The sequence below is a fragment of the Macrotis lagotis genome, chromosome 2 (assembly GCF_037893015.1).
Source record: "Macrotis lagotis isolate mMagLag1 chromosome 2, bilby.v1.9.chrom.fasta, whole genome shotgun sequence".
Lineage (NCBI taxonomy): Eukaryota > Metazoa > Chordata > Mammalia > Peramelemorphia > Peramelidae > Macrotis > Macrotis lagotis.
The window spans coordinates 259,606,762-259,630,453 of NC_133659.1; the positions used below are offsets into that span (position 1 = coordinate 259,606,762).

At 40.6% G+C, this 23,692-nt stretch overlaps 1 protein-coding gene across 1 annotated transcript; it reads right to left on the bottom strand.

Annotated features, from left to right (window-relative positions):
• Positions 1-2,150: 2,150 nt before the first annotated feature.
• On the bottom strand, positions 2,151-6,488 carry WNT1 (Wnt family member 1). Its single transcript, XM_074220757.1, has 4 exons — positions 6,014-6,488; positions 4,669-4,922; positions 3,744-4,009; positions 2,151-3,132 (listed from the first exon to the last, which is right to left on the bottom strand). Exons 1-4 carry the CDS (start codon positions 6,112-6,114, stop codon positions 2,644-2,646), a joined length of 1,110 nt encoding a protein of 369 aa, XP_074076858.1. The 5' UTR covers positions 6,115-6,488; the 3' UTR covers positions 2,151-2,643.
• Positions 6,489-23,692: the final 17,204 nt, after the last annotated feature.

The following is a 23,692-nucleotide window of genomic DNA, read 5'->3' on the forward strand; positions in this document are numbered from 1 at the left end:
TCTCTATGCTGGACACTTTCCCCACAAGTCCTTACATTTCCTGCTGTTCAGTACCTTCTCCTCTCCACAGCTGAATCATTCTTTTTCTCTATGGATGGGGAACAAGGAATTAGCTGGTCATGGAGTAGAGCCTAAGAAAATGTCTAGATGCTTAGCTTGAAGGTTTTTGCCCAAACAGAACCAAAGGAAATTTGGTAAATATTAAGTAGTCAGGGTTATGATTAAGGTTCAGGGTTCCAGGGAAGATGCTGTATAGTTAGGATAATAGGCACTTAGAAACTTGTTGAATGTAGAATGAATATTATGGTGAATGTTGGAGTCACAGTTCTGGATACAGTCAGTATTAGGTGGGGGTCAGGGTTAAGGTCGGTTCAGTATTTGGGGAATTTGGAAAACGAATGAATTATTAAGATTATATTTTGGTGAAAATTGTGTTTAGTTTTATGATTTGTTTCTTAATTCTCTTGCCCCTGTCCTTCCTAGAGCCCTTTCATTTCTAAATCCTATGGATCCTACAATCATAACCCTAAAGTTCTGATCTTTTAAACCTAGAATGCCATCATCAGTTTCCTGGGACTTCCATGCTCTGTAGAGAGTGTTTTCCTTGGAGTAAGGAGACTAACTAGGAAAGTTTCCTGTCTTCTGTGGAGTTTGTTCCTAAAAAAAAATTCTGAGGTTGGAGCCAGGACAGCCAGATGGGCCTTGGGGCCTCACTTCTGTCATTATTATAATCAAGCCTGACAATTGTTTTGCATTTTTTTTACTTCCTAAACTTTTATATCTATAATCTCATAAATAACCCTTTGAGATAATTAGGACAGGTAGAATGGATCTCCATTTTTACCAAAGAAGAAACTGAAGAATGAATCAAGTGTGGAGAAGAGTGGGGAATCGTGGTTTAATGGAAAAGACACTAGAGTTGAGCTAAGAGACTGAGTTTGAATGTATCCTCTCCTAGTTTAGCTGGTATGAGTCCCTTAACCTCTCTGAGAATCCATTTTCTTCTCCATAAAATTAAAAGGTTGTATTAGATACTACTCTCTTCTGTCTCTGAATCCCATCTTTCTGGGATAAAAACAAAATGATGTTTTAAAAAAGAAATTGAGGCACAGAAGATAAATGACTTCTGAGATTACACAGCTATGAAGTGACATCCCATATTCGAGAACTTCCCTAATTGAGCTTTCCACAGAAGAAGAGGGTCCACCAGTGGCCTCAGGAAGGTCAACTGGAGGTCACAGATCTTGAATTTCTCTGTCCTGATCCCTGTGAAGGGACCAAGCCTGTTCATATGACCCCTTTCTAAGGTCTCCCTTTACCCCTGGGCTGCTGGAAATGTAAAGATTCTTGCTGAGGAAAAGTGGGGTTAACACAATAATGGTATGTTCAAGGAAAAAACATTTATATCATTGATAAAAAATAGAAATTTTATTCTGCAAAGAAAAATATACTACAGGGGACAGAAGAGTTGACAGTGGTCACACAGAAGAGAAATATTGGTTTCTGTGGTCAAAGATATCTTTGAGGAGATAAAGAAAAAAATCAGAAAAGGAATAGGGCAGGGCAAAAGGGTAAGGAGAGAAAGAGTGGAGTCTGGAGGTAGGGGTAGTTCTGTGGAACAGGCTGGGACCCAGCACAATAAATAGTTTTATTTACAAGAACCAAATCCTCTGCTTTGTATCCACAGTTCAGTGCAAATTATTTACACACTGACTAGGGAGGAGGATGAGAGAGGGTGAGATTGAGGACATAGTAGACAGAACTCACAGCTGTTCAATGGCCCCATTGCAGGGCCTGGGTGAAGGGTGACCCCATCTGAGTCTCCCTAACCCATTAGACATATCATCACAGCTGTCCTTCTCCCCTAGAACTCTTCTGCCCCTGTTGTGGGTAAGAAAGGGAGGCACTACCCAAGCTTTGAAGCCTGAAGCTGGGTCCTAGGTCTCAGTGCCTGCCTACCTTCTCAGTACCTGGGGTCTCCTCACAGTCCAGGAAAGTAAAAGGGTCTGACAAGGGGACCAAAGGAGAAAAAGCAAAAGAGAGGGGGAAAAAGAAAGAAAGAATATTAGAAGGGGAAAGAGAATATAGAAAATCACTATCAGAGATAGTGAAGGTTTTCTTCTCTAACATATATATGTATACATATATATGTATATACATATATATGTATATACATATATGGATGGATGGATGGATGGATGCACCAGGGCACTGGGAGAATTGAAATCCTCTCTTATTCTCTGCTGGGAGTGAGTGGGCCTGAGCAGAGGACTTCACAGAAGGGGAGAAGAGGGCAGTGCTGCAGTGTATTCCCCCCTAGGTTACAACTCTGAGGGAAATAGCTTTGCGAAAACCCCAGTCATCAAGGGATTGTGGGTGAGGGTCCTCTCTAAGTAAATTTATGTTCCCTTGACTGAGCTGGGAAGGGTGGAATGGGCAGCTTGGGGGAGGGATGTGTGAATTGGGTATCTGTGTAGAAGGGAAGGTGTGGAAAGGGGGTATTTGTGGACCATGGGAAAGGAGAATAGGGGTTTCTGGCTTGGGGGCTCCTGGGGGTTCCCAGGTGCATGGGACCGTAGAGCAGGGAGAGAGTCTTCCGAGGCCGTGGATTCGCAGGTCCCTAGGCAGAGAGCCCCGCCTCCCTCACAGACATTCGTGCAGCACTCGTGTGTGGGTGCAGTTGCGGCAGCTGACATGGCAGCACCAGTGGAAGGTGCAATTGCAGCGCTCGGTGACGCGCTGGGTGCGTGTGCGGTGGCCTCGCCCGCAACACAGGAGCTCGCAACCGTCCAGGGCCGGGGAAGAGCTGTTGCAGGCGCGCCCCGTGGTGCCCGCTGTGCCCATGCGCCCACTGTAGGTGCAGAAGTTGGGCGACTTCTCGAAATACACGAGGTCGTGAGGTGAGGGCGGCTTATGAGCAGGGTCCTCGGGCTCCAGGCGCAGCAGCTCTGCGCGTGAGGCGCGGTTGTTGCCCCTATTGCCGTAGAGCACGCGCGAGGCGCCGTCGAAGCGGTCCCGCAGCACGTCGCCCACCGCGCGCAGCGTGGGCAGCCTCATCCAGCACGTGCGCACAGTGCAGGAGCCCGACATGCCGTGGCACTTGCATTCCTGGCGCATCTCCGAGAACACGGTCTGTGGGCAAAAGGCAATCATCAGCTGCGCCAGCCTCCCCTGACCACCCCAATTGCCTTTTAGGAACGCATCGCCTCCCCTCAATAAAGAGCTTCTGAATCCTATCTGTTGCCTTGCTTTCTGCTGAATCACTCGCGAAGCCGCGTGGAAAATGGGGAAAGCGCTGGGATTTGGCATCGACGAGTCTGGTTTGAGTTTCTGGGGCTACCGCTTACTAGGCAAGTCAAAATACGTAAAAGAGGGACTTGGATCAGACGCTTTCTCTCGTCTCTTCCTACCCGTTCATTGACCATTTATTCCCCAGGGTCACGCACCGGGCTCCCCGACCGCACCCCAGCTTTCCCAGGCTTCGAAGTTGCACAATCTGTTCTCTACCATAAGCCCACTAACCTGCACCCCACTTCCATATACACTGGCTAACCTGGGTGCACTCACTGCCCCGCCCCCCGCTCCCGTGTACCCCCATCCTTGCTAACTTGAAGTCTGGCTTTCTTATCCCCCTTCATTATGCATCACACACACACACACACACATACACACACACACACACACACACACACACACACACACACACACACACACACACACAAACACTCCTAGAACTCCCTTACCGTGCGCCCCGCCTCGTTGTTATGAAGATTCATAAGGAAACGCAGGTCCCTCCCCTTCTCCCCAGAGTCCACAAATTCTCGGCCGAAGAGGCGACCAAAGTCGATGTTATCACTGCAGCCACCCCAGTGCCAGTCCGGACCGCCCGGGCCACGTCTCCTGTAGTCGCACGTACAAGATTCTATGGAACCCTCAGAACAGGAGCGAGCAACTGAGTGTGTCACCCCAGCAGAGGTGATGGCGAAGATGAAGGCGGTTTCTCGGCACCCTGTTAGGGAAAGAGGAATTGGGGTAACTCGGGTGGGCGGTGGTGTTGGGATTAGCTGGGAGGAGATTGGTACTGGAAACACCTTTTAGAACCCAGAAGTTCTGACTCATTCCCCTAAATTCCTTGCCTCACAAACCGCTAGACACACGCACTCACGCTCACATTCAGCTAGTACTTTAATTGCTATGGGTAGCTGGAAATGCAGAAAGCGAGCACATAGCTTCTTTCTGCCTCAGTTTTTCTCCAGTCTTCACCCAGGAAAAGAAGGGGTGGCAGGGAAACTTCCTACATTTCCCTCCACCCCTCCCTGAAGCTCAGCCCCTTCTAAACTAGAGGTGACCCAGAGCTAGCTAGTTCCCAAGAGCGGAAGTTTTGGTGCCACTTATCCTGGTAGGGTGAAGTGAGTATAGGACTTTGCTCCCCCCCCCCCCAATCACATAGTTCGCAACCACCATCTGTCGATTGATTGATTGTATGTCTTATGCCCTCTGGGGGCATCCTCTCCAATACGCTCCTAGCCCAGGGCTGACCTTACTTAGGTTGAAGAAGCAGCAGGAACCTATCTATCCCTTAGTGCTATCTTTGTCTACCTCCAGTCCCACAATCTCCTCTCGCCTCCTCTTTCACCGCCCTCCCACCCCCAACTTCACAGCGCGCACCTCGGTTGACTATCTTGCCGAAAACGTGGGGCCCTGAAGCCGTTGGGCAGTTCCAGCGTCGATTCCGAAACTGCCACTTGCACTCCCTCACGGCGCTCTGCAGACCGCCGCTCACGCTATGCAAGATCCCCGGGTTTTGCCGAATTAGCCGCCGCTGCTTGCGGCTAAGCAACTGCAGACTTGGTTCCAGAACCAATTGCAAGCTCTTTGAGTCGGTCAGCAGGTTGGTGGAGGACGCCACGTTCACTATGCCCCTGGGGTCGGACACGCATGTCAGGAGCTCAGACTTAGCTTGGGATCTTAGAGCCCTGTCTCTCTTCTCCCAAAAGCCGATACTCTACCCAATCCCATTCTATTCCATTCAACAAATCTATAGTAAACAATCTACCAAAGAACCGCATCCCTTTCCCTGATGCAGAAAACCCGGGCTGCAGCAGGGCAGAAGAAAGCACCATAGACATCAAATCCAGGTGCCTGGGTTTCTGAGGTTCCGCTATACCCAATAAGAACTAGATATTTGCATTTCTTTTCCCAGGCATTTTCTGTCCCCAGTCAAGTTCATTCTCTTTCACCTCCCCACCCCCAATTGCTCTGTAAGGATTGAGTAGCAAAATGACCGAAACCCAAACTGGGATGCCAAACCACCCGCCTCCTTATGCCCCCTAAAAAAAGAGAGAGGAGATCCAGGATGAAGGAAAATCCCTGATTGAACTGCAGTTCAATCGAATCAAGGATCTGACGGTAGATTGACTTGTACCCATCCCCCACAAGGCTTGTAAAACTCGAGGGGCTTTCTCTTAGGAGACACCAGCGCCGAGCTACTTGGTAAAGGGACAGCACGATTGAGTTTAACTTACATTGAGGGCAATTCTGGGAAAGCAGAGAGAGCAATGGGGGAACGGGGAGGCGGGGGGGGGGGGAGAGAGAGAGAGAGAGAGAGAGAGAGAGAGAGAGAGAGAGAGAGAGAGAGAGAGAGAGAGAGCACAGAAGAAGGGGGAGAAGTATTGGGAGATCTACTGTTGTTGGCATTAGTAGGAATCGGAGAGCTAAGAAAACGCAAGGAAAGAGCTGAAACTGGCGTCTCGGCTACTATACCACCCAAGTCTTAAGGCTCCTACAGTTACTTTGGACAGCTCTGGACAGCTCCGAGGCCCTTTCCCTTCTCCCAGCCTCTCTCTCCCTCCCAGCCTTCTTTTCTGGGGTTTCCCCCCAAAGGAATGGAGCTTATGTGTAAGAATGCGTAGTGTTCATGAAGTCTGTCTTGTCTCTGTGTATTTGAGATTTGAATGGAAAACGTGGGGTTAGCAGCCCCGACTCCAGAGTCCCCTGACCTCGTATCACTCACCACCATCTGCCGCTGCTGTTGGCGGCCAGAACTCCAGGCATAGCGGCGAGCGCCAGCAGGGTCGCGGCTCCCCAGCTCAAAAGCAGAGTATCGGTCCCCATCCCCAGTCTGTGGCGAGCCGGGACTGGACTGGCTGCTTCCCGCTATAGCGGGGCAGGACGGGCGGCGTTGGCCCCTGGTTCCCAGGTTCCCCGAATCTGAACTAAAACTCCCGAGTCCAGGTGACGGCTTGCAGCATGGCTTGCAGAGCTGCGCAAGGAGCTCCCGGGCAGGGCTGACAGCCTGAAGCGTCCTAGGTCAGCAACACCACCTATTATAGTGGTGGGGAGGAGGAGGGCAAGGAGGGTCCCCCGGCCGGGCCGGGCCGGGCCTCCACACAGGGGCGCACAGGACAGGGGCTCAGACAATGGACCGCTGGGCCTTACGGGGCTCTGGCTTGTCTGCTTGCGGAGATGGCTGGCTGGCCGTCGGGGCTCACCCCCCGCCCCTTGCTTCAGGGCTCCCGCCCCCCCAGTCTAGGAACCGGCTGTCGACCCCTCCCCTCGGGATTCCCTCCCACGCTCTTCAGCCTCACTCCGCCCCCCCGCCCCCCCTGCCCGGGCCCGTCGGGGACAGGCCAGTCGAGTCAGATAGGTGGCCGGCAGGGGGAGCGGCAAAGGCAGACTTTGGAGAGGTCCTGCCTCTGGTGCCCCCAGCCCGGTTACCCCAGTCACAGTCCCGCTTTTCCCCACCCCGCCCCCTATATTGGACTGTATTTTCGACGTCACCTCGCTTTCCACCGCCCCTACCCCCCCACTCCGCGAGTCCGCAGGCTGCGGTTTGAGAATGGGACGCGGGGGAGAAACCACCCCACCCAGGAACCCCAGACAGCCGGCCTGAGGGAGGAGGGAGACACTGCGGGCAGTGGTCAGGGGAGTCCCAGAGATGGGGGAGGGAAGACGCAGAACAAGATTGCAGAGAGCGTGGGAGAAGGACTTGGGTGGGGGGCGGGGAGCCGAAGAAGAACTGCTGAAACTAAGGGAGTGGGAGAAACTAAGCAGAGAATCACTGTCTGGGGAACTGGGGGGGGGGGGGGAAGGTAGGGTGGGAGTTCAAATTCACTGTGTATAAAGTTGTGCTTGTGTAAGTTTGTGCTGTACAAGTGTGCAAATATACAAGTACATATGTAAAGTGTGTGTGTGTGTGTGTGTGTGTGGAGTGTGTAGAAGGTACAATGTGAGTGTTTAAGTGAATATGAGAATTATTCGTGTTAATATCTAGAGATATTCTGTGAATTTTTGCAATGTGTCTCTAAGTGAATGTATGTTTATATCTGAGAATGAATTATGAATGAATTCAGAATGCATATATTCTGACCTGTTAGGGGTGAGAAGTCATATATGTGATTATTAAAGGGAAGGAAGATGTCTGGATCTGCCTGTGGAAGTGAGTGGATGAGTGTGTGGGGTGGGAGAGAGTTGAGGGGGTGTGAGTGTGTCTGGGAGTAAGTGTCATTTTGTGTAGTGTGTCATCCAGGGGTGTGTGTCACTCTGAGGGTGTTGCCCTATGTCTGTGGGGAACTGGGGAGGTGGTCTGAGACCTGGTACCACTCTGACTGAGAAACTGGCAGGAGAAAAAAGGGAGGATTAGCAAGGGCAACAATCAAGATTGGGAAGTGAGAGGATGAAAGAAGGGAAGATCCACAATAACTGAGTCAAATGGCAGAAGTGACAGAATAAGGAGGCCCAAGTGCGTCTCTCAGTCATTTATGTCTTCTAGTCTTTCTGTTTATATTTTCTCCCAAATCTCCATCTCTCCAAATCTCTCTGCCTGTTTTCTAAGAGATGACTCAGATCCCTACACTATTAGCTCTACCATAAATCAAGCATCCCATCTTCTCACCCTTCTGCTGGTCCAGGGACCCAAAGGTGACTGAGGTTCCTGAGCTGGAATTTTGGTCATGTAACTTGGTTGGTTCTTAGCATCAAGATATACATGAGATGCCACAGGGAAGGAGAAGCACATGGAAGGAAAGACCAGCTTGTTCAGGGACTCTGAGACTTGTGTGACTCCAAAGAAACCAAGTTAATTAAACAAATGTTTATCAATTACTTACTTACTCATTAAATCTCAGTAAATGGGGATTCTCCAAAGATGAACTGTCTTGGAAGCACTAAGGGGTTACTAAATATATTTGGTCAAGTTTACCAAGAGCAAAAACATTTAGAATGTTATTATATATGTACTAATTAGTATATACATCATAAAATATGCAAAAAAGAAATTTAAATAGATTAGATAAAGATTAAATAAATTTGATCCTAAAGATAATAGAGATACTGGAATTTATTGAGTGGGGAAGTCATAGGGTTAGGTCTGCTCCTTAGGAAAATCATGTTTTGTTAACAAACCATTAAATGCTTTCTAATATGCCAGGTTTTAGGCTATGTGAAGTTGCAGACTAGAGTGATGAGAGACAGAGATTAGGACAACTGTCCATTGTTTAGGTATATGAGATAAAGGAAAGTGAGGAATCAAGGGTAACATCAAAGTTGGTAGAACTGAAAAGATATTGGTCTTCTTGACAGGAATGAACTAGAGCTTTGCTTTCTTATCACAACCGACTGATGTTTATTTGTCCTATTAGTCTCGATTTCCTACTGAAAAAATGAAAACACACTCATGCTTATGTATGTGTATCTGTCTGTGGGTGTGTGTTCCAAAACCCACCATTGGTAGGTTCCTGTTATACCTTAGGAAGTGATGGAGATCAGAATTCAGGGATTCTTGGGAGAATGAAGGTAGAATAAAGAGGTGATAGGAAATTTTTTTCCTGTCCCAGTTACTTTCAATGTCTGAGTTGGGGTAAGTTATTATCTTACAAAGACCTTCAGAGTCCCAGAAAGTCAGCTGTAGGGTGGGGGGAATGCTATATTAGAAAAAAAAAGTCAACAATTGACAATGGTGAGGAAAACAGAATAGGACTCATGTTCCCAACCATTAGTTGACCCACACTCCTGGGAGAAGAGAGTTAAGCCATGCCATTGGAGAGGGTGGGGAGGAATTGTTCCATGGCCTTGGGGATGAGTTTCAGTGCCCAAACTCTGGGAAGGATGGACCTTCTTGGACCTTTTGTTCTGACCTATTTAACTGAGCTAAAACTCCTACTGATCCTTCTAGGAAACTATGTAAGATTGTGTAGAGAAAGGAATTTAACTAGAATATCAAGTTGTTTCTCCACTAGCATTCTCAAGGTCAGATCCCTTCAGGATCCAATCCATAATATATATATCTCAGAAGAATTTGGGGACCATGAAGCAAAAGGTAAAAGGGGGAAAAAGCATTTATGGATTCTCAACTGTCCCTTTGGTCTGTTTTGCATATGTTTATCTATTTATTTTTGCCAACTACATGTATTCGTCCTTTTGTAAGCTTTTGATTTCACCACCCTCTCCTTCCCCCATGACAGCAAGTAATCTGATGTAAGTTCTGCATTTGTTTATAGCTACGAGTCCTTTGCAAATCTTCTGTCCCTTCTGTGAGGTAAAATAAAAGCTATCTTGTACTCAAGCTGAATGTATTACCTTGAATACTTATACAGAAGCTGGAGATGTTGATGTGCACAAGTTCTTGGAAACCCAGACATCAGTTATACATAAACTAGAGTCAAAAATTTCCTAGAGTAAACCCTGGGTGGGACATAATGAACTAAAGATAGACCATGACCTTTTGGGGAAACCCAGGAAATAGCACTGAGTTTATGTTAATCCTAAACCAAAGCCTAGACTCACTCCAAGCTACTATAAGTAGTAAAACTCAAAAATAAAATAAACAATCCCATATAACCCCCTAGATAACTATGTGATACTCTTTTTAAAGGAATTTAGCATTTCAGAAAATAAAAAGTGAAAGACAACTCTGGTTAAAAAATAGAAACTATAATTTTGTAGGAGCAAACAATTAGAAGAAAAAGGGGTGCCCACCAATGATATACATTTTAATTAATTAATGCAAATTAATCTGCATAGCAACATGTTGGAATACTGTTTGACTTAGAAATGTTGAAAGTGATGCTTTCAGATAAGTCTGGAAAGATGTGTATAAACTTAAGCAGACTGAAGTGAACAGAAACAGGAGAACAATTATCCAATAACAGCACTATAAAAACAAACTTTGAAGACTTAAGGACATTGCTTAATGCAATGACCAACCACAATACCAAAGGAATGAATATAAATTATGCTGCTCACCTCTTGATATGGAAGTGATGAACTGGAGGGGGAGAATGAGAGAGACATTTTTGTTTATGGCCAATGGGTGGATCTGTATTTCTTTTTCTTTTCTTTTTTTTTTTTTTTGCAAGGCAATAGGGTTAAGTGGCTTGCCCCAGGTCACACAGCTAGGTAATTATTAAGTGTCTGAGGCTGTATTTGAACTCAGGTACTCCTGACTCCAGGGCCAGTGCTCTATCCACTGTGCCACCTAGCCGCCCCGGATCTGTATTTCTTAATCATGTTTTTTGTAGTTTTTAAAATTGTGTGGAAGGGAGGGCTGGTGATAGTGATGTCAAAAACAAAACAAAACAAGAAAGGAAAGAAAAAAGATTCATTGAAACATTTTAGATGCATTGAAGAAAAGAGAAGAAAGTCCAGAGGGGGACAACCAGGATAGATTTCAAAATGAACATGTTGAATTTATGATATACTTTTTAAAAGTAAGCTATAACTTCCTGGTTCTCAAACCACATAGCCTGGCCTTGTCTTATATGAATCATCTTCATTTAACCCTATTTCTCAGATCATTTCACCACTCCTAGATAACAAGTCCCATGAGGGTAGGGAGTGAGTCTTATTTATCCTTATTTCTCCTTCAAAACCTTATAGAGAAAAACAGAAATTGGGCTATTGGTGGTGGCAGTGGCGATGATAGTGGTGCTGGCAGTGGCACTGGTGATGTCAGTAGTAGTATCAGTGGCACTGGTGATGGTGGTGGTGGTGGTGGTGGTAGCAGTGAATGTCAGTAGGTGTTAATTTGGCTTGCATTCAACCAGATTTTTTTTCCTGAGAACTGCTCTTGACCCAGGTCTCTCTCTGTGCTGATCAGATAAGGGGAATCTAGAGAACTTCAATAAAATTTTGCATTTACTACAGTCACATTTCATTTCCCTGATTTGGGCCCATTATTCCAGACTGTCAAGATATTAAGATAATATTGGATCCCAATTCTGCCATCTAGTTTATCAGCCATCCCTCCAAGTTTTGTGTCACCCACAAATCAGACATCCATATCTTCAGTGAAATTATTGTTATTCTTTCAAAAAATGAAGAAAAAGATCTTTTTGAGCTAAAGCCTAGCTACATGAACTTATACAAGTCTATCCATCACTGGGTCTCAGTTCCCTCAGTGTAAAATGAGGAGTTGAACTGAAGGATCTCCAAGATCTTTTCCAGCTCTAAAATGTCCTACAATTTAGAGATTCCACATGCAGGGCTTTGTGGTCTTATATAGTAAAAGGAAAGAAAATATTAAATTTGGTATCTTCCCAAAATATTGGAAACTTCCCTGAGAGGATGTTTATGGGATGCTTTGTAGGGCTACTGTGGCAAGCTGAGATTTCTAATAGATTAAAAAAATCTATATATACTTCAGGGATTCAATTATATAGATGAAATTTTCTGTTATTTATAAGGAAAATAAAACATTGGATAATATTTAAAAAGTAAACTATATATGGTAGAAGTTAATAGTCATACACAATGCTCTTTTTCTGTTCTTATTTACATATGAAAATGTCCATGTTTATTGGTATTTCTCAACTTCAGAATAACAAAAAATAAAAAAGTGGAAAAAAATCAATCCTAAAAAAATCCCCAAGTGCTAATCTATGACTCAGTACCATGGCAATACAAAATAATATCTAATTACACGAGAGACAGAGGAGTAGAGTAAAGGGAACATGAGACTTAGAGATAGAGGAACTGGATTCAAATTCTCATTTTGCAAAGACTTACTTTAGTCTCATTATGACCTTTACCACATCTTTTAACCTCTCTGGGCCTCAAATGTAAAACAAGAGAATAGGACCATATTATCTTTAAGATCTAAACTTATATGTTAAATTCTACCAGCTCTAAATATATAATCCTCTGATCCAATGAAAGAAACACAAATGAAGATTATGTGAGGTCTGAGGAAGAAGGGTCAGCACACACATGGACATGTAGCCTACAGAAAAAAGATTTAAGGGAGACAAGATATTAAAGGGAAAGAAGGAAGTTACCAAGGTTCTGAATATGAAAACACCAGCTAAAATCCCACTTTATACCTCTTTATTGTCCTCTGATATTTATTTTTAATTCTTCAGAGACTTGTATTTCAAGTTTTCCTACTATGTAGCAATATTGGTATTAAGAAATACAGACCTTGTATTTTCCTGAGGAATAATAACATATAATTTTTATGTAGTGTTTTACAAATATCATTTGATTGGAGTCTCACAATAATCCTGATAAAGTAGGTGCTATTATCATTCTTATCGCATGAGGAAACTGAGACAGGTAACATTAAATAACTTGCACAACTTCTGTTGAAAATTTCAGTGGAAAGTGTGGAGAGTTTTGTATTATGGCCCACTCCCCTCTTCCTGTGTTCTATCCTGAGTTCAAGAATTATCCACAATGTAATATGGTCTGTTTCAGAAATGTAAACTGATAACTTTTAAATGATTACAGATCTCTTCTTCTAGGATTCTGCACTCTTCAGCACTTGAGACAGGTGACAAAAGTGTGTCTGATACTTTCATAATCTTTCAGAGTGTATATTAATTCCTTCATCATGCCTCAGACTTCTAAGGAAAAGGAACCAAGGACAAGTTCACCTGATAGGGGGAGCAGAGACGTTGGTCTGAAGGGAGACTGCTCTGCTTTAGAGTTCATTCTGCTGATTAATTAATTAGCCTTGATCCAGAAACAGGCTGAGGAACTGTTGGTTGATCTGGTGTTAAAGGACTTCTAGATCAAAGATTCCAATATATGCAGACCCAAGAAGCTACATACATATTTTATTCATACTTGCACATATATTTGATTTCTCCTCTATCCTCCCTTTATACTATACAAAGTTCTAGAGAAAATGGCCATTTTCTTTATTTTTTCTTTTTTATATTTCTAGCATTTAGCACAATACCCTGAAAATAAAAGACCAATAAATGTTTTTTGATTCTATGAAGGTAATGATTTGCTCTACCAATTCAAGTGTAATTATGGATAACCAACAACCAATAAGCACAATGGAAACTTACAGTCTCTTTATCTTTTAGTCAAGTGTGATATTGTAAAGATTCATTTTAAAATAAAATTTGAAAGCCTTCTTGATCCCTAATAATAAACTCATTGATGCTATCCTAAATTTATATGTTATCCTGTTATATTAATTAGCTCATTTTAAGCCTGTGAACATTATGGTGGCTCTCAAGGCCCATGTGATTCTCTTCTCTTCAGTTTTAAGGAGTTTATTTTAGCCAAAAAAGTATGAATTCAACCACAAATTCTCTGAGCCCTTAATTAGGAAAATTTCTAACATTTAGATAGAGTTGGGCTCTCTGACTAGATTTACATTTGTTTCTCTTTCTAGTTAACCTCTGGTCACTCTGTGTTTCAGGTTATTGGAAATCTTTGGATAATTAAGAAACGTATTATATCTGTGAATGGATAGATAGATCAAGGTAAAGTTTGAGAAACATCAGACCTTTTCTCCAAACCACCTTCAGTTTTAGGCAAGGAGACTAGTAACCTCAGCCTGAGTTTTCTGCTTTGAAATATCAGTAGAGTCAAAGTTGAGGTCTCTCATTTCTGTCACCACTCATTCCTTTTCTTTTTTTTCTGATTATGCTGGGGTTCAAGCACTAAATGACCCCTGCTACTTATCTGCTTCCAGCCCTGAAATCTCTATCTTTTTCTGAGATAGCTTTTTTCTACTGTAAAAATCTTGAAGGGGTGATTAAATTTCTCTTGAATTGACTTCGATTCATAGAGGTGTACAGGCCCTGTTCATACTTACTTCCAATTGATTTACTCAGGAAATATTCTTACATAACAAAGAAACCCATTATAAACTTACCCCTTTCCACCTGTCTGACACTTCACTTTCCTCTGCATATTCTCTAATTCAAGTACACTGACATCCTTATTGTGCCTCCAACAAGAATTCCATCTTCCAATTATGTGCATTTTCACATTCTTATTCCTGAAACTTTCTTCCTCCTCATCTTCATCACATTTTCCCTTGCTTCCCTTGAATCTCAGCTAAAGTTCTACTTCCTTACAGAAGACTTTTCAAGTCCTCCTTAATCTTAGTGCATTCTTTCTGAGATTATCTCCAATTTATCCTTTTTAATAGCTTATTTGTATAGAGTTGCTTGAAATTGGTCTCACTTCATTAGACTGAATTTCTTAAGAGTAGGAACTTTTTTATCTTTCCTTATTTCTCTAGCATTTAGTAAAGTACCTGGCACAGTACCTTATTGACCTGACAAAGATCATTTTTTTTAAGTGAGTGGGATAATCATTGGAGACTTATCCTTATACATGTATAGATATTTTGTCTAGATGAAAGAGTAGGAAAGAGGTAAGTAAATGTTTTCTCTGTGGTCTATTTTTGACATTAAAAATCGGAGAGGTTTTATTTATGTCAAACATGCACACTGATTCATCAGCACTCTTACAATTATATTTTCTCCAGCATAGATCTCTTTCAGATACATTGAGTCTAATCCAGTTCTTTTACCTTGTTTTGTTCTTTTTAGGACCATTTTAACCTCCCTTATAAGCATATTGAGGACTGTAATGTTAATGTCCAACTATGGTGGCTCCACTATTCTTGATGGTTAAAAACAAAGTTTATAATAATAATCTTAACAGATTTCCCCCCATTTTTCTCCTATTTCCTTACTATCTTCCTGTACCCATAAGCTGAGCCACCTGTCTAGCTCAACTTAGCTGAAGCAGACCCTTAGTTGACACATGAAGCTAAAATGGTGTCCCCTTCAAGAAGTCAATTCAACCTAAGAATGGAACAATTTGTTGAAGTCTGTTCTGCAGTGAATGTTAGATAGATTTTTCTGGACAAAAAAAACATCAAAGTTCTGATGTTCCAGAGCTGTGAGTTGTCTTCTTACATATGTATCTCATTATCATTGTAGTTTAAGTTCATTCCTACTCTTTATCAAATAGGCTGTGCATTTATGGGAGAATGAACTCTTTTAGGAAAAAATGGTTGTCATTACTGTTTTTGTTTCGCTATTTGAGTAAATACCATTTCTAAAATGCTAATTAAAGTCTATTGGTTGATTTTTTTTTTTGCAAGGCAAATGGGGTTAAGTGGCTTGCCCAAGGCCACACGGCTAGGTAATTATTAAGTGTCTGAGACTGGATTTGAACCCAGGTACTCCTGACTCCAGGGCCGGTGCTTTATCCACTGCGCCACCTAGCTGCCACCTAACCGCCACCTAGCTGTCCCTTATTGGTTGATTTTTAAAGGAGAGCACACCAGTCAAGGGATATTTTAAGGTGTAGCCTTCTATAGGATTACTCTTAGAATCTCAGTAATAGTCACTCCTCTGCTTATGTGATTGGAGTAAATTAGCCTGAGGAGGAGCTACACCTGTAAAAAAATTGTATAATACTTCCTGATGACATTTCTAGTATCCATTTTGCATTTTTTGTTCTAATGCAATTGTTTTAAAAGTTCAGGATTGAGTTCTGTTGTGCCATTTATTATTATTATTATTATTATTATTATTATTATTATTATTATTATTATTATTATTATTACTTGCCTTTATAAAAATAATGCTTATCTTTGTCCCAACAAGCCAGAGTAGAATATATTGATCTATTTGATTAAATTGATTGTTCTCCTTCCAGACCACTCTCATCTCCCAAGCAAAGATTCTGGTTGTGTCACTTACTACCCATGAGCCCTTGTGTAGGTTACTCAACCTCTCTTTGTTGAGTTTCCTCACAAAAAAAAAAGGAAGTTTTGGATTAAATGATATCTGAAGTCTCTTTTATCTCAAAATCTATAATCCTTTGATTTTGTGACCTATTTGGTCCTTCTAGTCCAATTATTTCATTTTCTTCCTAGCTTAGCACAGCATTCTACTTATCTACTTCAGCCATCTCTTCCTAAATGGTAAAGTGGGGGTATTGGCAACCTTTCTGAAAAGGTAAAATAGTCACTGTGGGTAAATAGGTAAAGGATGCCAGGAAGTTCCTGTTTCCTTCTTTCTTTCTTTTTTTGATAGTAGCAGCTGCTGCCACTTAGCTATTTGAAGTCTTTTAATTGAAGCTTTTGAATTTATTGAATTCAATTGAATTAAAGCTATTGACAGATAGCAATTTGAAGCTTTTTAAATACATTGTTTGATTTGATTTTCAAAACAATCTTGTGAAATAAGTGGTTGAAATATTATCTGCATTTTGTAAGTTAGGAAATTAAGGTTCAGAAAATTTAAATGACCTAGTTAAATTCATTTAACTAATAAGTGTCTGAGGCAAAGTTTATAGTCACGTTGTTTTTTTTTTAATTAGAAATGTTCACCCCACCATTTGCCCTCAAATTCCAAAGATAGTAAGGGGTGATATTGATATTTAACTCAGATCTTCTAATCTCAAGTCCAGAGCTCTTTCAACACTTTCCACAGTAAACTTCAAAATATTATCCTTTATGTAAACTCTGTTGAGTGGAGCTTCATTTACATTACTAAAAAGCTCTTTAAAAATGCATACAGTTTTATTATGATACCAGCAATATTTCTAAATGCTTTGGCTCAGAGAACTCACTAGTAGGCACCTATCCCTAGGAGGTAAAAGACTAGAATGAAAAGTTACATATTTGGGACTTTTACTCCTCTGAATTCCAGCCACTTAAGGACATTCCAGGCAAACTCAACCTTAGGGGCATATGAAGATATTTTCTGTTTACTTCCAATCATGTCTAACTTCATTGAATTGGTTGCTGATAACTCTTCATGACAGACTAAGATAGAAAAATTTGGAATTCAACTTTTGAGAAATTAAGATGTGATTCCAGTGATGAGAAAGGAAGAATGAAAGGTCTTTTCTTAATCCAGAATAATGGCAGGTCTGAGGCCATCTGAGTTTCTGCTCCCTATATATAGGGAATAGAAATAAATATTTATATGCCAGGGACTGAGTTAAATTCCTTACAGATATTGTCTCAGCTGTTCCTCAAAATAATGCTATGAGTGAGGTGCTACCATGATCATCGTTTTCTAGTTGAGAAAACTGAGCAAAGATTAAGTGACTTACCCAGGGTCACAGAGCTAGTAAGTGTCTGAGGTTGTATTTGAACTTGGATTTTCCTGAATCCAGTCCTAGAACTCTATCCACTGTTCCACTGGATGCCTCAATATGTCCTCTATAGACAACTAAAGTTTTCCTAGAATACCTTGGCTTTGTTGCCTCACCTTTCATGTTTCCTTCCCTCTAATATAAATCTTGTAAATAAGAAAAGATCCTGGAAGGCCTTCTAATATTACTGGCAGCAAGGTCATCCTCCATTGGAATGAATGTAATTGTAGAAGCTTTGGTAGAATGGAGTTTGCAGCATGGAAAGGCTAAACATCAGGGAAAGAAGCCCAGAAAGATGGTACAATTGACATTTGATAAGATGATGCTAAATGAGAGTGAAATGCAAATTATTCAATTAGCAGGCTTGTAAAAACAACAACAGCACAACAACAAAATTTATATCCCAATGAAAATTTAATATTAGGCTCTCAATTGATTGTACTAGGAGTGATAAGTTAGTGGATTCTGTTTTAGTGATTCTGATTCTTCTTTCAGTGTTTAGCATTCTATTTTTTGTGTGGGAACAAACTACCCATTCTATACCTGATTCATGTTTATACATTGGATACTTGTTTTTTTCTCTGACTTCACCCATCCCACCCCCTTGGAATACTAGATTTGGAGTCAAAACCATTTCTATAATTACTGACACTATCAGGAAGAAAATATTATGCTGTGTTTTGGGAACAAGCCTGCCAGACAAATATTTTAAATTAGATTATTCTCATTCTAAACATCTCTGCTTAAATGGTGAGAAAATCTAAAGGAGAAAGAAATTCATCCTGCCTTTGAGGATCTCTCATAATCTATTTTGGAATCAAAATCTATAATATTTATTTATAGTTCAATTTATAGTATTACCAAACAAAGTCAGGATTCCAACATAAGAAAAAAATATAGTTACAGAACTCAGGTCAAAGTTCAGTTAGCATTGTGATTTATCAGGCAGAACAAATGTCACTTAACTTTTGGCACACCCTGGAGAATCATTTTATTAAAACCATTCAATTCCTCTTTAACCATTCCCTCTAAGGATTCTCCTTTCCATCTGGTCAAAAGTGAACTTGAGATACTTCAATTACTTTGAATTAATAAAAGACTTCTTCCTTCCTCTCAGTCTGATCATTATCCTAATCCATTGAAAGGATGGGGAAAAGAGGGTACTGCTATCAAATCTATTCCTCCCCCTGCTCCATACACACATTTCTTGTCCTTTCAACATGCTAATTTTATCTTCAGGGAGAATAGAATTCCTCCCTGAACTTTTAATTAGTTTTAGAAATGAGCTAGGCTACAAAGGATTTCAGACTAGAACCCAGATTTGGAATAAATAGTTAAAGACCGATAAGTATTTCTTATTGACATTAGACTAAGATCTGTGGATTAACTTTATATTTTTTCATTCAATTTTGCAATATGTAGTCTAAAGAGAAAATAAAAAGGAGCCTCAGGATATTCACACATCTAAATATGGGAAGTCTACGCCATTGAGAAGTCAGGCAGCCTCAGGATAAAATGAACCCAGTATAAAGTGAATCCAGTGGCTGTAGAAGGGCAAGGATTGGCACAAGCATCCTGTCTCAATGATCTCAGCTAGCCACTGGGTTAGACCAAAATATTCATAGCCTCCATTTTTGTGATAACAAATAATTGAAAATAAAATATGCTTATCCATTGGGGAATAGCTAAACAATTGTACATAAATGATATGCAGTACCATAAGAAAGGATAAATATGAAGAATTCGAAAAGTATGGGAAAATTTTAAGTGAACTGAATCTGAGTGAAGTAAGCAGAATTAAGAAACTAATATACTCAATGACCACAAGAATACCTAGAAAAACCAACAAAAAGTGAACCCCAAACAAAAGAACCATAGAAAACTCACACAAATATTTGGGATTTTTCAACTTAGGTAACCCACATATAGCTTGTTGGTTCATTTTCCAATCTGGCTATATTGAGAGAACAAGGATAATCAAAGAAGGGCCTAGAACTTTTGCTTGAGAGAATGGATCAATAATAATGGATTATAGAGAAAAGCCTTCTGGTTCTTACTTTACTTCTGTTTTTCCTGCTAGAGAAATTCCCAATCTAGAGAAAATGTCCAAAAGAAAGGGAATTGATAACTAAGAAAGAAGAAAATAAAAGAGTATCTACTCACTTTTGATGGGTTCATATCATCTGATCCAGATGAACTACATTGCTGGATACTGAAAAAATTAGATGTCAGTTAATAGTCAATCAACAAGAATTTATTCAGTACCTACTATGTTTCAGGCTGGACAGCTAGTTGGCACAGTGGATAAGTACGGGACCTGGAATCAGGAAGATTCTTCTTCCTGAGTTCAAATCTAGCCTCAGATACTTATTAGCTGTATAACCCTGGTCAAGAGTCACAACCTTTTTTGCCTCAATTAATCATCTATACAGGGAGCTGGAGAATGGAATAGCAAACCACTCTAGTTTCTTTGCCAAAAAAATCCCAAATGGAGTCACAGAGAGTCAGGTATGATTGAAATGATTTAACAGCAACCACAAATTTTCCAGGAGCTCCCAAGAAAATCAGATTTTAATGAAGGGAGATAATATTTAAGCAGCTCTGTATAAACAAGATAGATAGATAGATAGATAGATAGATAGATAGATAGATAGATAGATAGATAGATAGATGATAAATTGGGAATAACCTCAAAAGGAAGGCACTAAGATTAAGAAGCATTTGGAAAGGCTTCTTGTAGAAGAAAATACCTTGTAGAAGTATTTTAGCTGAGATTTAAAGAAAGTCAGAAAAGCCATGAGATGGAGATGAGGAGGTACCAGAAACAGTCAAAGTTGGGAAATAGAGTTTAAAGTACATCAAGAAGACCAGTGTCAATGGTCTGATTATAGCATATGTGAAGGGTAGTAAAGTGTAAGAAACATGGAACTGTGGGAAGAAGACAGGTTGGGGGCTTTAAAAGCAAAAAAAGAGAAGTTTATATTTGGACCTAAAAATAATAGGTAACCACGAGAGTTGATTGAATAAAATATTGGTCAGACCTTCACTTTATGAAGATCACTTTGATAGCCAACTGAAGGGTGGACCGGACTGGGGAAAGATTTAAAATAGGAAAACCAACCAAAAGGTCATCCCAATAGATAAGGTGTAAGTGGTGATGAGGCCCTGTACCATAATAGTGGCACTATCAGAGGAGAGAAAGGGACACAGGAGATTTTAAAGAAAAGATAGATTAACTATGGAGATTGGAGGGAGAGAGAAGTTGAGCCTGTTTGATTGGGAAGATAGCCCTACCCTTGACTGTAATAGGGATGTTTGAAAAGATAAGGGTTTGAAGAGAAAGATAATTATTTCAGTTTTAACTATGCTGAAAGTTTAAGGTTCTTACGGCAAGGAAATAAGCATTTATATAGTACCCATTATATGACAGACACTTTGCCATGTACTTTACAGAAAAATACCATCTTTTATAGCCATGAAGGCAATTGTCTTGAGCAAAATATAAAACTTTTCAGAAAAGTCAGGTATGATTGAAATGATTCAACAGCAACAACAAATGTTCCAGGAGCTTGAGGTAGATGCTAAGGGATATCCAGTTGGAAAGGTCCAAAAATCAAGAGGAGATATGAGATTGGAGGTCTGTGAAAAGATCAGAGTTAGACAAATAGCTCTGAGCATCATTAGCATAGAGATTATTACTATTAAGTACATGGAAGCTGATGAGCTCACCAAAGAAAATATCATAGAGAAAGGGGAGCAGGGAAGAGCAGTGGGAGACAGCTCATGGTGATGGAAGAAGAAAAAGCAAAAGAGACCGAGGAATAGGAAGCAGAAAAACAAGTAGGCGGAGAGCTAAGATATGTGATTTCTGAGATGCCATTAATAGTGTTTGGAAGGCAACAGAAAATAGGAGAGGTAGTATATTACTGAAGAAGAGGGAGTATGAGTTTCATAAAAAGGAAGAATCTATAAACTACAGGGTGTAGAGCTTGACTTCAATTTCTGGGGAAATTGCAGAACTGATCATTAAAGAGATGATTTGTGAACATCTAGAAGGGAAAGCAATTTCATCAAGATCACATTATTGATTCTAACTTTATTTTCTTTTGGGGGAGGGCAAGATTATTAAATTGGTAGATGAAAATGTAAATACAGTTTACTTTGATTTTAGCAAATTGGGTTTTTTTTGATAATATATATCATGCTATAATAAATAATATGGAAATAGCTCAACTAGATTTCCCAGAGTTGTTAAACACATGGCCCTCAATCATAAGTGATCATAAATCTCCCCTACAACAACCTGAATATGAAGTCAATATGAAGCCAGCATTCATTCATTTGATGTCATTGGACTATCCGATAATCCAATTAGATGAACTCAAAATTGGATGGTCAAAATTTAAGCATATTCATTATCAACTAGGTGGGATGGTTATCTATGTAGCACCTCCTAAGTAACAGACACTGTACTATTACAAATATTATCTCATTTGATCCTCAAACTACCCTGAGAGGTAGGTGCTATTATTATACCTCAGTATAAAAATATAATAGGTTGATTGACTTCTTCAGAGTCTCATAGTTTTATAAGTATCTGAGACCAGATTTGAACTAAGATCTTCTTGACATCAGGTCCACCAACTGCTTGGTGCTGTCTTTTGTCATTTTTTATAAATAATATAGATTAAGTCATGTGTCATCATACTAGATGAGAGAGTCAGGAAAAAATATCTTGACAGGCTAGAGCATTGAACTTAGTTTAATAAGATGAAATTTATTAGGATAAAGAACAAAGTTTTATATTTTGGTCAAAACAATTACCTTCATGGGTATAAAAGATGGTATTTTTTTTCAGATTTTTCAAGGTAATGGGGTTAAGGGCTTGCCCAAGGCCACACAGCTAGGTAATTATTAAGTGTCTGAGACCGGATTTGAACTCAGGTATTCCTGACTTCAAGGCCAGTGCTCTATCCACTATGCCACCTAGCCGCCCCTAAAGACGGTATTTTTATGAAAGAAAATCTGAGTGTAATGTGGCAGCCCCCCAAAATAATTCCAATTCAATCTTAGACTGCATTAGGAAAGTCATAATTTCCAGGAATAGGGAGATGATAGTCCCGTTACACCATATACCCTTGCCTGAATGTCATCTAGACTCTTGGGTTTAATTTTGGAAAGGAGCAATGATGAGTTGAAGAGTATTTAGAGGAAGACAACCAAGATGATAAAGGACCTTGAGTCTATGTCATATATGAATCTGTGAAAGGAACTGGGCACATTTAGCCCCAAGAAGTGAAGATTCAGAGTGAATATTATTAATGTACTTAAGTCATTGAAGATCTTTTATGGAAAGGAGAAATCAATTTTTTTTCTTTTTAACCTTAGAAGAGAGAATCAGGAATAAGGAGTGGAAGCCACATGACAATGTTGAAAGAGATATTATAATGATCTGGGTGTTCAAGCATTCCCTCACCTTACTGCTGACTGTTTATCCTCATTTTCCCAGTATAAACATTCTTGGGTCAGCTAACTGGAAGAAATGAGTTTAAATACTAACTAGGTGATCTTAGGTAAGTCATTTAACCCTGTTTGCCTCAGTTTCTCATCTTTAAAATGAACTGAAGGAAATGGTAAACCATTACAGTCCTTTTGCCAGGAAAACTCCAAAAGGAGTCATGAAGAGTCAGACATGACTGAAAAATGACCGAAAAAAAATGACTAAACAACAGCAACAAAAATACCCACTCCTTCTGGGAAATAGTATCAAAGTAGTATTGAGGTAGCATCTATTTATGTTTGTTTTAGCTATGAGCCCCCAGTCAGAAACAGAACCCTGGAAAAACACTTTAGTGTTGTTATTATTTCTATCTCTATCTCTTCTCTGAGAATATTCCTCTTGATCCCTGTCCCTAGTTATTTCTTCCCAATTGTATTTCCAATTAGTAATTGTAATTGTGGATGGTTGCTGTGTCTAACAAATGAGTAAACATTTAAAGCAAAGGAAGATTAACCCTTCTACCCTCTTTCAGGCATTCATAAAGAAAATCGAAAGGAGCAAGGAGATGTAGGATTCTTGTTTAGGGACTTATAGACTGAGGGTTTCAACAAGACAGTTTCTGTTTGAATATCTCAGGCCCCATTGGCCCAAGTAGCCTCAGTTCTAGAGTCCTAGCTCTTTATGGGGTAGATGCTTCTACCTGCCCTTCTATTCTCTCAGTTCCATGTGACTTCCTACAATTTTCTTTCCTCCAATTCCAAGATTCTCCTTCTCCTCTAATTAGGCACTTTAAGTTTGTCTCCTAGACTCAGTAAATCAATTTTAAAA

Excerpts from the sequence above, each read along its gene's own strand:
- WNT1 (XM_074220757.1), bottom strand. The coding sequence starts at position 6,114 with ATGGGGACCGATACTCTGCTTTTGAGCTGGGGAGCCGCGACCCTGCTG. Across the intron at positions 4,923-6,013 it reads AACAGCAGCGGCAGATGGTG|GGGCATAGTGAACGTGGCGT; the intron begins GTGAGTGATACG and ends GTCCGACCCCAG. Across the intron at positions 3,133-3,743 it reads ACAACGAGGCGGGGCGCACG|ACCGTGTTCTCGGAGATGCG; the intron begins GTAAGGGAGTTC and ends TTTTGCCCACAG.